This window comes from Salmo trutta, chromosome 37 (assembly GCF_901001165.1).
Source record: "Salmo trutta chromosome 37, fSalTru1.1, whole genome shotgun sequence".
Classification (NCBI taxonomy): Eukaryota; Metazoa; Chordata; class Actinopteri; order Salmoniformes; family Salmonidae; genus Salmo; species Salmo trutta.
In genome coordinates, this window is record NC_042993.1 from 34906521 (window position 1) to 34922269 (window position 15749).

General features: G+C 42.1%; 1 protein-coding gene across 1 annotated transcript; it reads left to right on the forward strand.

Annotated features, from left to right (window-relative positions):
- The first annotated feature begins 7645 nt into the window (after window positions 1-7645).
- Window positions 7646-15329, forward strand: LOC115177458 (endothelin-2). The gene is made up of 5 exons (XM_029738247.1): window positions 7646-7794; window positions 10518-10668; window positions 11049-11162; window positions 14001-14066; window positions 14208-15329. The coding sequence occupies exons 1-5, from the start codon at window positions 7737-7739 to the stop codon at window positions 14296-14298; spliced, it is 480 nt and encodes a 159-aa protein (XP_029594107.1). The 5' UTR covers window positions 7646-7736; the 3' UTR covers window positions 14299-15329.
- The last annotated feature ends 420 nt before the right edge of the window (window positions 15330-15749 follow it).

The following is a 15749-nucleotide window of genomic DNA, read 5'->3' on the forward strand; positions in this document are numbered from 1 at the left end:
AGAAGTCAAGAAATGAGAGCACCTGGGGAGTGGGAGTGGAGCTAGGCACTGCAGGACCTGGATTAACCTCCACATCACCAGAGGAACAGAGGAGAAGTAGGATAAGGGTACGGCTAAAGGCTATACGAACTGGCCGTCTAACACGTTCGGAACAGAGAGTAAAAGGAGCAGGTTTCTGGGCATGATAGCATAGATTCAAGGCATAGTGTACAGACAAAGGTAAGGTAGGATGTGAGTACATTGGAGGTAAACCTAGGCATTGAGTAATGATGAGAGAGAGTCTCTAGAGACGTTTAAACCAGGTGATGTCATCGCATATGTAGGAGGTGGAACAACATGGTTGGTTAAGGCATATTGAGCAGGGCTAGAGGCTCTACAGTAAAATAAGACAGTAATCACTGACCAGGACAGTAATGGACGACGCATATTGATATTAGAGGCATGCGTAGCTAAGTGAACATATGGGTCCAGTGAGTGGTTGGGCTGACTGGGGACACGCCGATTCAGACAGTTAGCAGGCCATGGCTAAAAAAGCTAGCAGTTAGCAGACCGGGGCAGGCAAGCTAGCAGTTAGCAGACCGGGGCATGCAAGCTAGCAGTTAACAGACCGGTGCTAGCAAGTTAGCCTTTGGGGGACGTCGCGATGGGGGTAAGTCTGTTTTTGCCTCTTCATGCGGTGACGTCGATAGACCAGTCGTGGAATTAGTAGGGTTCCAAGTAGCTCTAGGTAGCTAGTAGACCGCGGTTAGCAGAATGGGCCTTCAGAGGACGTCGCGCCTGAGGGGCCTGTTGGAATCCTCGGGCAGATTATGTCGGTATTCCAGTCATAGAGGATCGGCGGGGTTCCATGCCCCGTACCAGCAGTAGAAGGGGTCTGGATATTGTAGCCCAGGAGTGGGCTTCGGTGGTAGCACAGGAGTTGCGAAGATCCAGATGAAAATGTTCCGAGTTTGCGGTAGGAATCCGGGGATATGGGGGGAAAAAAATAAAATATAATAGGTCCGTTATGCTCTGGTTTCAGTCACGTTGTTCGAACTGGCAAGAGCTTTCCAAGCTAAAGGTTAGCTGATGACCACTAGCAATGGTTTACTGACTGATAGCTGGTAGGTAGTTAGCTGGCTAGCTTCAGTTGAGGGATTCCAGATCTGAAGTAAATAGAAATACTTTAGAAAAAAAAACAGATCCACGCCACATTGGGTGTGGCGGGTTGCAGGAGAATATTTAGAAGTTGAGGTTTAGGAAAATATTTTTAAAAGATATGCGAAGAAAAATATGTAAAATGATATATACAAGGGACACGACAGGACAAAGACAAAGACGTCTGATCTGCTACGCCATCTTGGATTAAGATGGTGTGGTCTACAGCTTATGAGATTCTCTATCTCAGGCGAGCAAAACTTTGAGTCTTCCTTAGATATCGTACACCAGCTGTTGTTTAGATAAATGCATAGGCCCCCGCCCCGTGTCTTACCAGAGGCTGCTGTTCTGTCTTGCCGATAGAGTGTATAACCCACCAGCTGTATGTTCTTAATGCCATCGTTCAACCATGATTCAGTGAAGCATAAGATATTACAGTTTTTAATGTCCCGTTGGTAGGATATACTTGCTTTCACTTCATCACATTTATTTTCCAACTATTGAACGTTAGCTAGCAGAACGGAAGGCAAGGGCAGATTAGCCACTCGTTGCCTAATCCTCAAAAGGCACCCTGATCTTTTGTTCCAAATCTCAGTTTCCTTCTCCAGTGAATCACGGGGATCAGGGCCTGGTCGGCAGTATATCCTTCTCGTCCAACTCATTGAAGAACTCCTCGTCCAATTTGAGGTGAATAATCCCAGTTCTGATGTCCAGAAGCTCTTTTCATTATGTACAAAAAAATTAACAAAATAGCATGATTGGTTGAGAGCCGATAAGACGGCCGCCCTACCCTCCGGCGCCATCATGGGCTATAGTGCAGTAGTATGGGAATTTCATCACCATGTCAAACGTTCCACTTATCTGTTGGGGGGGGGGGAATAGAGGAGGAAGTGTTTTTACTTGTTTCCTCTGGTAGATATGGCAGATTAGCTCTGACAGTTGATACTATGAGATCCTGATAGATAAATCTGTTAATTTCTCATTCCCAACAGTCTAGCATTTGGATCCCATGATTTACCCCATTATTATTCCATGATTGTAAATTCTACAATTAGAATAGTACCAAACATTGTTTATGTCTCATTAATGTTAATGTCATACTTGATTTATGTGTGTTTCGTTTACCCAGGAAATGTTGTCTGTTGTGGCATAATACATGTCTTCATGGACAATTTGTCTAATGCAAAAGATGCCAAGCATCCTTGTGTAGGAGAAGTACCAGTTTAAAGAACGTGCACTCTGTTAGATTATATCTTAAGGTGTCTCACCGAAGTCATTTTCCAGCAGGCACACACAATTTCACCAAAACAAAGTACACGTAGTACTCACAGAGAGTTGCCATCCCTTTGACTCAGGGAACATATCTAGGAATATTTGCACAAATAGGTGGGGCAGTATGTAGCCTAGACGTTAGAGAGGCAGAGGGTTGCGGGTTCGAATCTCTGTACTATACTGTGGCTGACCATGTGCTCCTCTGAATGTGTATGTGTGTTATGTCATGTTATATTTGTCAACAGACTGCATACTAGATGCAGTACTGGTGAAGAATAGACAATTTGAAAAGATAACATACATTTATTCACATCAACAAGAACCACAGTATACTATACGTATATTATTATCATAAATGATCAGCAATGTTCAGAAGAGCACCGAGACTCCTATGGTCATACATTAAACAAGTAAAACAGATTCAGATTTGCACATATGCCTGGACAAAAAACACACAACTCTTTTTCTCATTCATCATACTCTAGATGTGTGTGTGTGTGTGTGAGAGTTGTCGAGACATGTGGCCTCCAGTATCTAAATCTGACAGAGCTCATCACAGCCCACACTGATGCTCATGACTGACAGCTGTATCCACGCAGCATTTACATACACATTTGCCATATTTTCCTATCAGATAATTGACCATCTACTCATCGGCCATGCCCCGGTGGCTTTAACGAACACCTAAGCAACTTTATTGAGTTAGCGATAAAATCCCTCTTGACTAACCTGGCTAATCTGAGTGTGTGGGGAAATTAACGCCACAGTTCATTTGCATGAGTAAGTGCTACCATTTGGCTATCTGCATGGCAGTGGTAAGATTCCCCCTTGGCTCCTGGGCCAGTCACTCACCGGGCACTGTGTGGGTGGCACAATGCACTGGGGGCACCACTACCCTCAGGCAGGGAAGAGAGCTGTCGGTTTATCTGTGCATGGGCTAGTGCCAGCCATCACGGAACAAGAGACGAAGGGATATTTTTTTGCACCAAAAATATATTGGTCAAATGTAATTCCGGAAACAGTTTAGCTACTTCTTTGACAGTGCTATTGTCAAAACAACGACAACATAATAGCTGGCAATGGTAGTAGAGATATTGCTGTTGGTCTGTAGCCTTCATTTTCAAAACACTGCTTCTGTATTGCATGAGATGTTTTGTGTGGTACATTTGCTGACTTTGAGGTAGTGTGTCATAAGGGTTGTCTCATGATTTACTGCGAGTATTGTACCTTGGCCTTAGCCTCACATCTATTGTCTTTAACTCTCTTCAACCCAATTACCATTATTAGGTGAAGTGTTCATCATAACCACATCCTTTAGATTAATTGACTGAATTGATTGGATAATTAAAAGTAGTAAGTTGCTCCAGCTGGAGACAACATTCAATACATCAAAAATGATTGAGGATTAAAAAACAAAGCCCAGAGCTTATTTCCATTCTGGTGTTCAATTTCCATTGCACCCCATTTTCTCATCATGTTCTCAAAACACATCTTGTCTGAATCATTTAATGTTCAGTGCCTTTGGAAAGTATTCAGACCCCTTGACTTTTTACACATTTTGATAGGTTACAGCATTATTCTAATGGATTACATAACATTTTCCCCAGCAATCTACACACAATACCCCTTAACGACAAATCAAAAACAGGTTTTTAGCAATTTTTTGCAATTAAAAAACAGAAACCTTATTTACATAAGTACTCAGACCCTTTGCTATGAGACTCTAAATTGAGCGCAGGTGCATCCTGTTTCCATTGATCATCCTTGAGATGTTTCCACAACTTGATTGGGAGTCCACCTGTGGTAAATTCAATTGATTGGACATGATTTGGAAAGGCACACACCTGTCTATATAAGGTCCCAAAGTTGACAGTGCATGTCAGAGCAAAAACCCGAGACAGGATTGTGTCGAGGCACAGATCTGGGGAAGGGTACCAAAAGATGTATTCATTGAATATCCCCAAGAACACAGCGGCCTCCATCATTCTTAAATGGAAGAAGTTTGGAACCACCAAAATTCTTTCTAGAGCTGGCCACCCAGCCAAACTGAGGAATCGGGGAAGATGGGCCTTGGTCAGGGAGGTGACCAAGAACCCGATGGTCACTCGGACAGAGCTCAAGAGTTCTGTCCGAGAGTTCATGACACTTGAATGCCAAGTGTCATGCCTGGAAGAAACCTGGAACCATCCCTACGGTGAAGCATGGTGGTGGCAGCATCATGCTGTGGGGATGTTTTTCAGCGGCAGGGACTAGGAGACTAGTCAGGTTTGAGGAAAAATTGAATGGAGCAAAGTACAGAGATCCTTGATGAAAACCTGCTCCAGGGCCCTCAGACTGGAGCGACAGTTTACCTTCCAACAGGACAACGACCCTAAGCGCACAGCCAAAACTACGCAGGAGTGGCTTCGGGACAAGTCTCTGAATGTCCTTGAGTGGCCCAGCCAGAGCCACGACTTGAACCCAATCCAACATCTCTGGATAGACCTGAAAATACCTGTGCATCAACGCTCCCCATTCAACCTGACAGCGCTTGAGAGGATCTGCAGAGAATGGTAGAAACTCCCCAAATACAGTTGTGCCAAGCTTGTAGCATCATACCCAATAAGACTCAATGCTGTAATCGCTGCCAAAGGTGCTTAGACAAAGTACTGAGTAAAGAGTCTGTGTGTGTGTATGTATATAGTATGTATATATATATATATACTGTTCAAAAAAATAAAGGGAACACTAAAATAACACATCCTAGATCTGAATGAATGAAAAAATCTTATTAAATACTTTTTTCTTTACATAGTTGAATGTGCTGACAACAAAATCACACAAAAATAATCAATGGAAATCCAATTTATCAACCCATGGAGGTGTGGATTTGGAGTCACACTCAAAATTAAAGTGGAAAACCACACTACAGGCTGATCCAACTTTAATGTAATGTCCTTAAAACAAGTCAAAATGAGACTCAGTAGTGTGTGTGGCCTCCACGTGCCTGTATGACCTCCCTACAACGCCTGGGCATGCTCCTGATGAGGTGGCGGATGGTCTCCTGAGGGATCTCCTCCCAGACCTGGACTAAAGCAACCGCCAACTCCTGGACAGTCTGTGGTGCAACGTGGCATTGGTGGACGGAGCGAGACATGATGTCCCAGATGTGCTCAATTGGATTCAGGTCTGGGGAACGGGCGGGCCAGTCCATAGCATCAATGCCTTCCTCTTGCAGGAACTGCTGACATACTCCAGCCACATGAGGTCTAGCATTGTCTTGCATTAGGAGGAACCCAGGGCCAACTGCACCAGCATATGGTCTCACAAGGGGTCTGAGGATCTCATCTCGGTACCTAATGGCAGTCAGGCTACCTCTGGCGAGCACATGGAGGGCTGTGCGGCCCCCCAAAGAAATGCCACCCCACACCATGACTGACCCACCGCCAAACCGGTCATGCTGGAGGATGTTGCAGGCAGCAGAACGTTCTCCACGGCGTCTCCATACTCTGTCACGTCTGTCACATGTGCTCAGTGTGAACCTGCTTTCATCTGTGAAGAGCACAGGACGCCAGTGGCGAATTTGCCAATCTTGGTGTTCTCTGGCAAATGCCAAAGTCCTGCACGGTGTTGGGCTGTAAGCACAACCCCCACCCGTGGACGTCGGGCCCTCATACCACCCTCATGGAGTCTGTTTCTGACCGTTTGAGCAGACACATGCACATTTGTGGCCTGCTGGAGGTCATTTTGCAGGGCTCTGGCAGTGCTCCTCCTGCTCCTCCTTGCACAAAGGTGGAGGTAGCCGTCCTGCTGCTGGGTTGTTGCCCTCCTACGGCCTCCTCCACGTCTCCTGATGTACTGGCCTGTCTCCTGGTAGCGCCTCCATGCTCTGGACACTACGCTGACAGACACAGTAAACCTTCTTGCCACAGCTCGCATTGATGTGCCATCCTGGATGAGCTGCACTACCTGAGCCACTTGTGTGGATTGTAGATTCCGTCTCATGCTGCTACTAGAGTGAAAGCACCGCCAGCATTCAAAAGTGACCAAAACATCAGCCAGGAAGCATAGGAACTGAGAAGTGGTCTGTGGTCACCACCTGCCGAACCACTCCTTTATTGGGGGTGTCTTGCTAATTGCCTATAATTTCCACCTGTTGTCTATTCCATTTGCACAACAGCATGTGAAATTTATTGTCAATCAGTGTTGCTTCCTAAGTGGACAGTTTGATTTCACAGAAGTGTGATTGACTTGGAGTTACATTGTGTTGTTTAAGTGTTCCCTTTATTTTTTTGAGCAGTGTGATTTTGAGCAGATGATTACTATATATATATATATATATATCAAACATTTCTAAAAACTGTTTTTGCTTTGTCGTTTTGGGGTATTGTGTGAAAGCTGTAGTACATTTTAGAATAAGACTGTAATGTAACAAAATGTGGAAAAGGTAAAGGGGTCTGAATACTTTCCGAAGGCACTGTAGACCCAAAACTGAGTGTGAATGAAAATCTTATTCTGTGATGCACGCGTGGCCTAGTGGTAAGACTTCCAGCAGTATTCAAACAGTACATGTTACATCTGCAATCTTCTGCACTGTCTAGACTATAAATAAAGCTTGAGAAAATAAGTAGCATATGGAGGGTGGAATTACACTTAAATAATATTGTTCGGTCAACACCCCATGGGGAATTAATTTGATCTGTCAATCAATCCCGAATTGAGTCAATTGTCACCCAATGCACATCTGCTCCACCACCACATGGCACCACCATCTGCCAACTCCCCTTTATTGGATAACGTTCCCCCTGATCATTGTTTCCACGGCACCCTGGCCTTCCCTTGCAGACTCCATGCAAAGCAGGCAATCAGGAGCCATCTCTCTCCTTTTCCTCATGGTCTTCCACTCTCTCCTTCCCTCCTACCCTCCCCCCTCAAGGATCTCGCCATATGTCAAACATCACTCAAAATATGACAGAAAAAGTATATGTCACACAATCAAATTGCATGTAGAAAGTGAATGCAACATGCTACAGGTGATAAGTGAACTGTTGTCTGTCCAGTGACCTGCAGGTTGGGGAGTTGTGGTGGGGTGGAGTGAACATAGATTCCTGGAATTTTCAGCAGAGGCTCAAACCCTCTGGAGGAGTTGTGTAACATTGTAGCAGCAAGGGGCAGGGCTTCCTGTGTGACATCATGGGGTTAGAGGACTATAAGTTGAGGGCCACCGCTCAGACACCTGCAGACAAACAAGCAAGCAGCAAAGCAGAAGACAGCTGGGATAATTTGCCAAAGCGCATTTAAGGATATTATACTTCACCGTGAGCTCTACAAACAGACCAACAGCAACCATGTCAGCACACGCCAGCCTCCTCCTTCTCATCACCGTGTGTGTGTCCATGCAGGAAGGTAAGTACTACAGCACTATTATTACAATAGGATTTAGGATTTGTTATTTCCTCCACAAGCAAACAGACTTAATCATGTCATTGAAGCATTAAACACTAATGGTCAAGTGTCTTCCACTGATCATTTTCTGAATGCATAACTAAATACAAAATATCATAAAAATATTATTTTGGAATGACACACTATACAAAAGAATATGACATTGTATTGAGGTTCTGTGCTACTGTCTTGCATCAACAAAACACTGGCTGACTTTGCATTTAAACAAATTAATATCCCTATAAAATGGTGACATGTTGCAGCATTGACTACATGTTTTCATTGTCTAGAGCAATGTAAAGACTTACTCATAAGCACACTCATTAAATTCAGTAACAAGATATACAAAGCAACAAAGAGACACGTTTCAGCAAGCCCCGTTCCAACTGTCACATCATCAATGAAGATTTATCGTTAACACATTAAGACCAGTGTTAAATCTCACTTCAACCTTGCTGAATAGCTCAGGGGTACACATTCTCAAATGTTGATTATCTGGAGAACCTCTTCATCTCACACAGCAAATGGATTATCTTGTATTTCAGTGATCTTGGTTGTCAAAAGCACCTTAAACTTGAACTTGTGAGAGCATGACAATGTTTGCTTGCTGGTTGTTGTCTTGTCATTGTACAGTCAGAAAATACCAGAGGGACAAATGAGATGTAATGACTCCACCGAGTCAAAAAAGAGGTGAAGTTTCCTCTAAATGTCTGCCCTTCACTATTTGAATGTTTGAACAGACAGATAACAGCAATTACAGATGATTACTAGCTTTCCACTGAAATGATTGATTAGACTGGTGTGATAGATCAAGGAAAATAGCGGAGTACCGGTAATAATACGCTTGTCTCGTGTCCCTTTATGCTGTTGGCAGGGTTGGGGAGTAAGGGATTACACTTTTTTTTATAGTAATCCATTACATTACCAGCAAAAAATATATATATTGTAATCAGATTACAGATACTTTTGAAAAACTAGATGATTACTTTGAGGATTACTTTTAAATTCAGAAAGGATGTTTGCGGGAAAAAATATTTGACACTTCTGTTTTCTCAATGACATTCAAGTCAGCATTGAAAAAAGGCACAAATTTAAATTTGTTCCACCTGAGTGAGTCTGACCACTCAAGTAAGAGACCACTATGATGACACACCAAATGTGTTTGATGGATCGCGGGAAAAGAGAAGGAATAGGCTTTTGTAGGCTACAGTCTAAGCTTTCCAATAATGCGATTGCTGTCGGCATCCAAAGATTATCCAACTTGAATAAACGCTTGGAGGTAAGGATGACAGCAGGGGTGTAGTCTACGGTGATGCGGATATCACTTATTATTGATATCTACATAATGCATTGATGTGATTGTGAATCGCACTGCTGCTCTCTCATTTTGCTATTTGCGCTTTACGGATTGTGGTTGTTGTGGATTGCTGTTAACAAATCTAAATGTGTATTTGAACCCAATAATGGTTTAATTCAAGAAGTTTAAGCTGCCTGTCAATCATTGTTTTTGAAACCAGTGGACAGCTTGTGAAAAATGTTCTCTTGCAACAGTCCCATAGTGCGGATCCCAGCCTATGGAATGAAAGTGGGGCTTTTATTGCTCAATCTAATTCATGCTGATTCTTTAAAAAAAAATAAAAAAAGATCCATGGCCCTAATGGACACATGATCAAACTCATACACTTTTGAATAGACCTAAAGGGGCAGTCTGTAGTTGCTACATCCATTTCTGGATTTGTCACACTCTATGAGAACCCAAAAGATAAGCTTATTTTACTCCAATGTTTGTAAACATTGTAAATGTAATCAAACACTGTATAGCCTACATACATACATGGTTAAAACAATTTTTATATCATGGATGGTCAGTCCTTGCATCCATAGCTCTGTCTATTAATCTGAGAGTGGTTACATTTCTCCAGGCCCATCCCTCAGCTTTTTACCAAAACAGAGGCTATTTGGTTATTGTTTCGTCTGTGGATTTGCCCTTTAAAAAGCTGCATATTATCAAGATATCAAAGTGTCAACAACAAAAAGGTAAACAATAGGCCTATAGCAAATGCAGCATATGGCATTCATTTTTCACATGTAAATAGTACTTTTCAGTAGTGCTCAAAACATGCCATTTAATGAGCGCAGCATTTATTTTTCAACTCGAATCAATGAGCCCAATCAGTCCTCCATGACGACAAAATCATGAACAACAGAGTAAGACTGGCTAATACGTCCTTAGTTTTGGGGTCATGCTCATGTAAAACAATTTGGCTAATCAATACTTCCATATTTCCAAGTCCTATTCTTGAAGATCAAGGGGTATAACATTTATTGGAATGACTGGAATTCTGATAGACTTTGGTTTTTAATGTAAAATTATAATTTTATCGTATTATATGTAGTTGAAAGTGATGGGTTAGAAGAATTCTACATAACCAACCCATAAAGTAAAATTGAACATCCTTATAAACTTTACATTGATTTATCCTGCAATAGATGTCTCTTAAGGGGAAAGTAATCTAAAAGTAACGAATGTAATCAGATTACATTACTGAGTTTGGATAATCCAAAAGTTACGTTACCGATTACAATTTTGGACCGGTAACTAGTAACTGTAACGGATGGTGGATTGTATGGTCTTGATGCACCAGGATTGGTTTCTAAGCTATATCCTTCTGTCTGTCATGTAGGTTCTGGACATCCACTGTCAGAGAGGCCTAAATCCAGTGATCTGGCTCCACCTCACAGAGTGCGGACCAAACGCTGTGCTTGCAACAACCAGCTGGACTCTGAATGCCACTACTTTTGCCATCTCGACATCATCTGGGTCAACACACCAAGGTGGGCACACACACCTCACAGAAATATATGCATTCTTAGAGCGAAACATATGCACATACACTTACTTACACTACACACCATCAAGTACGTCAAACAAATACCTACTCAGCTTTGCAGACATACTTGAGCAATTCACTTATGTGGGTCAATTACGTCAGTGTGATATCAACATTATCGATCAACATTAATATTTGCACCTTTTTTATTTTAGCTGTGCATCACTAGTATCAATGTGACATTATTCTGGCAATCATCCCTGTCTAGCATCACTGCATTTTCATTTTATTAATGCCAAAGAACGAAGTCTATAAACATTGTGGTTATATCTTGAGGGTGACTGACAAAACTGATATTCCCTTTCTTTCTTTCCCCTTCTGCAGTAAGACCACTGTTTACGGCTTGGGCAGCCCTCTGTCACGTCGCCGTAGGTCCGCCGGTCGCTGTGTGTGTGCAGACTCTGACGACCACACCTGCACCAGCTTCTGTCTGGACAGGTGAGTTGGGGTCAAAACAATGGCCAAGACACCATCACACACACCACCACCACAGACAGATACTCAGTCACTGTGGAATGTATTACTTTTATTAGTCAGCCATTTGAGTACACAGAACAATAGGGACTCCCTGTTGGAGCTCTTCAAGGTGCACAAGGTGTGGTCTGAGAGCATAGCTCAGTTCTCTGGGATGCTATTATTAGCTTGACGGAGTGTTATTGTGTGTATCACACAGGCGTTCCCTCTCATGGTGGAATGAATCTGCACCACAATGTTATGGAGTGCCCGAGGGGGCAGTGTAATCCCAGGCTACTCTAGCATCCCCACTGCATGTTTTGATTGGCTGAAGGGACAGGGGAGTGAAGTGTGTAGGAGTCTCAAGCATTGAAAGGCTGAGTTAAGGATTAATGGTTCCTAAGGATGATAGAGAAACAAATACAGGCACCTAGAGACACCCAGAGACTCATTGCACTCATTGTTCCTCATTGGGAAACAAACAGGGGCCGTTTTTCACTTAGGGACAGATGAGGCTCTATTCAATCCGTATCGTTACAGCGGGCTTGAAATCGAAAGGCAATGTTCCCGCGTTAGCGGAGACTGCATTCACAGTAAATGCTGCACACAGTCTGTCGGCTCAATCACAAATGACCTTGACATTTCTAGCACGCAGTCTGTAACGCTTCAGCAATCCAGATTGGAAAGAGCCCTTAGACATTATATTGTAAAGACATTATTGTTTTGTCTATGACCTTGCAATGACGTCAGTAAAACTTTTAGTGTACAATAAAGTTGTCTTTAGATTGCCAAATTGGCAAAAAAAGTGGCAACAGTTCTTTACACACCTGATTCTTTGATCAAAGGTATTGTGAGAATTCACTGATATGAGTTTGTTTGAGGGCTATCTACAGTGCCTTCAGAAAGTATTCATACCCCTTGACTTATTCTACTTTTTGTTGTGTTACAGCCTGAATTCAAAATGGATTAAATAAAAACATTTTCTCACCCATCTACACACATCACTGTAGCCAAGCTTCCTGCCATCCAGGACCTCTATACCAGGCAGTGTCAGAGGAAGGCCCTAAAAATTGTCAAAGACTCCAGCCACCCATGGCAAACTGTACCGGAGCACCAAGTCTAGGTCCAAGAGGCTTCTAAACAGCTTCTACCCCCAAGCCATAAGACTCCAGAACATCTAGTCAAATGGCTACCCAGACTATTTGCATTGCCCCCCTTCTCCCCCTCTTTACACCACTGCTACTCTCTGTTGTCATCTATGCATAGTCACTTTAATAACTCTACCTACATGTACATACTACCTCAACTAACCGGTATCCCCGCACATTGACTCTATATCGGTACCCCCCTGTATATAGTCTCGCTATTGTTGTTTTACTCCCCAGTCCTTTAACGATAACAAGCATATCTATAACATGATGCTTGAAAATATGGAGAGTGGTACTCAGTAATGTATTGAATTTGCTTCAAACACAACACTTTGTATTCAGGACAAAAAGTGAATTGCTTTGCCTTTTTTTTTTGCAGCATTACTTTAGTGTATTGTTGCAAACAGGATGCATGTTTTGGAATATTTGTATTCTGTACCAGCTTCCTTCTTGTCCCTCTGTTAATTAGGTTAGTATTGTGGCGTAACTACAATGTTGTACATCCATCATTCGTTTTCTCCTATCACAGCCATTAAACTCTGTAACTGTTTTAAAGTCACCATTGGCCTCATGGTGAAATCCCTGCGCGCTTTCCTTCCTCTCCAGCAACTGAATTAGGAAAGACGCCTGTATCTTTGTAGTGACTGGGTGTGTTGATACACCATCCAAAGTGTAGTTAATAACTTCACCATGCTCAAAGGGATATTCAATATCTGCTTTTTTATTTTTATTTTACCCATCTACCAATAGGTGCCCTTCTTTGCGAGGCATTGGAAAACCTCCCTGGTCTTTGTGGTTGAATCTGTGTTTGAAATTCACACTGTGTGGGGTACGGAGATGAGGTAGTCATTCCAAAATCATGTTAAACACTATTATTGCACACACAGTGAGTCCATGCACCTTATTATGTGACTTGTTATGCACGCTTTTATTCCTGAACTTATTTAGGCTTGCCATAACAAAGGGGTTAAATACTTATTGACTCAAAACATTTCAGCTTTAATTTTTTTTTATAATTTGTGAAAATGTAGAAAAACAATTTAATTTCAACATTATAGGGTATTGTGTGTAGGCCAGTGACAAAAAAAACTAAATGTAATACATCTTAAATCAAATCAAAGTTTATTTGTCACGTGTGCAGAATACAACAGGTGTAGACCTTACAGTGAAATGCTTACTTACAGGCCCTAACCAACAGTGCCATTTTTAAGTAAAAAATAGGTATTGGGTGAACAATAGATAAGTAAAGAAATAAACACAACATTAAAAAAGACTGAAAAATAACAGTAGCAAGGCTATAACAGTAGCGAGGCTATATACAGGCACCGGTTAGTCGGGCTAATTGAGGCAGTATGTACATGTAGGTATGGTTAAAGTAACTATGCATATATGATAAACAGAGGGTAGCAGTAGCGTAAAAGAGGGGTTGTAAATTCAGGCTGTAACACAACAAATTGTGGATAAAGTCAAAGTGTGTGAATACTTTCTGAAGGCACTGTATCTTTGTTATCACAACAGTAAAACTCCACCAAAATTAACGGTTCGCAACACTGAGGCAAATTGCTATGTCATTATATGGTTTATTCCATATCTTTTGGAGAACTCTTTCACTGATCACCGTTTCATGATTTCATGTTCAAAATGTCTGCCCCCATCTCTCTCTTCTTGTGTGCAGCTCAGATAACTCTTCACCCCAGAGTGCCATTAAGAGCTCCCGGGCCAACCTGTTGACTTTCCTTAGGTGAGCTTAAAATAAGTCCTGGAACGGCTGTTTGCTGTTCTGGTTATCAAATTAAGCATAGGCTGTACACAATTATTTCCTATTGTACCACAAGATGACCTTTGTGATTATGTTGCTGACCAGTGTCTCTTTCCTCCATAGATCTATGGTCAGAGCCTCTGAGAGAACCAGGGGATGGGCCTTCCCACCCAGGAAGGAAGCAGCTAGGGCCCCTGGGCTTGATGAGCGCTAAATGAAATGGCATGGCAGACAGAGTGAGGAGAGCGAGCGCCAGAACAAATGACACTCCTCTAACATGGAGAGTAGCAGAACAAAGGGCTGCTGGTAGAGAGATGTGTCACATGCAGGAAGGCCACAGACCAGTGGCCTCATGGTGTCCGCCTGTCTGTTTGTCGGTTTGCACCCATAAATAGAGGTTGGAAAACTAAATGTGACAGAGGCCTGAAGACAGAGAATAGATGCTAGATCTATCTTGAAGGATGGATCAAGCATGATGCATACAGGATATTTGTGCAGCAAAATATTTATGTTTGGGGCAGGAGGGACAAGGTTGGTCCATGCTACTGGCAGACTCTGGCCAGGTAGCCGTAAAGGAGAGAACACTTGATGTGTGTATGCTGGTTGTCTGTGTTCAGAACAGTGGCAGACCATTGCTGTCATGATGGAAAGAATGTGACAGGGACAATATGACTGACAGGCTACTGATACGATAAATCAAAATTATGTATGAGAACCACTGTTTTTCTCATTCTTTTGCCAAACATATTTAATCTCTCCATTATTTTATTGTATAATAACAACATATTATGATATGCTATGCAGGTTATTCATCAGGGAAAATGACTGAGGTCATTTAAAGGTGCAATGTTTAGGATTATACACTTAGTGTACAAAACACATATATAATCCATGTCTCTAATGTGTCAAGTCTTAAAAATTATTCTTTAACCTGTCTCCTCCCCTTTATCTACAATGATTGAAGTGGGTTTAACAAGTGACATCAATAAGGGATAATGGCTTTCACCTGGATTCACCTGGTCAGTTTATGTCATGGAAAGAGCAGGTGTCCTTAATGTTTTGTACACTCAGTGTATATGTGTGTATAGGTGGGAGTAAAAAATACATAACATTGAAACATACGATACGGTATATCATTGACTATTTATTCAATTCTTGAGATTTTGATTTAGACCACTTCTGTATTGAGTGACTGTGTGAAGCAGTGTGTAATAATAAGCAAATGAATGGTTGAATTATACAAAATACTTGCCTGACTCTTCTTATTTGACTGCTTTGACTAGATGATGAACTCTACGTTTACATACAACAGAGTGTAATAGTTCCATTGCAAATTTTCTGATGGGTCAAGGAGTGCAGCCGGAATGGACTTGTCAGTCTTTGGTTTATAAACCTGCAAACAAACATATTATAAAGGAAATGTGAAGGGATGAGGAATTGCACCCAAGTCACATGTGGCCAATTCTCCTGTGTTATTGTTTTATGGTGTGATACAGAACATATCTAGCCCGTGGGATAAGAGACAGGAAGCATATTCAAGTTGCCTGGATTTAAACAGTTTTTTCCTGGTGTATACTTGGGACAGAAAGGGAAACACCTAATAAGCAATGACTGAGCACTTTGAATTTACTGAATCATATAAATTATTATCACTCCACATCATAC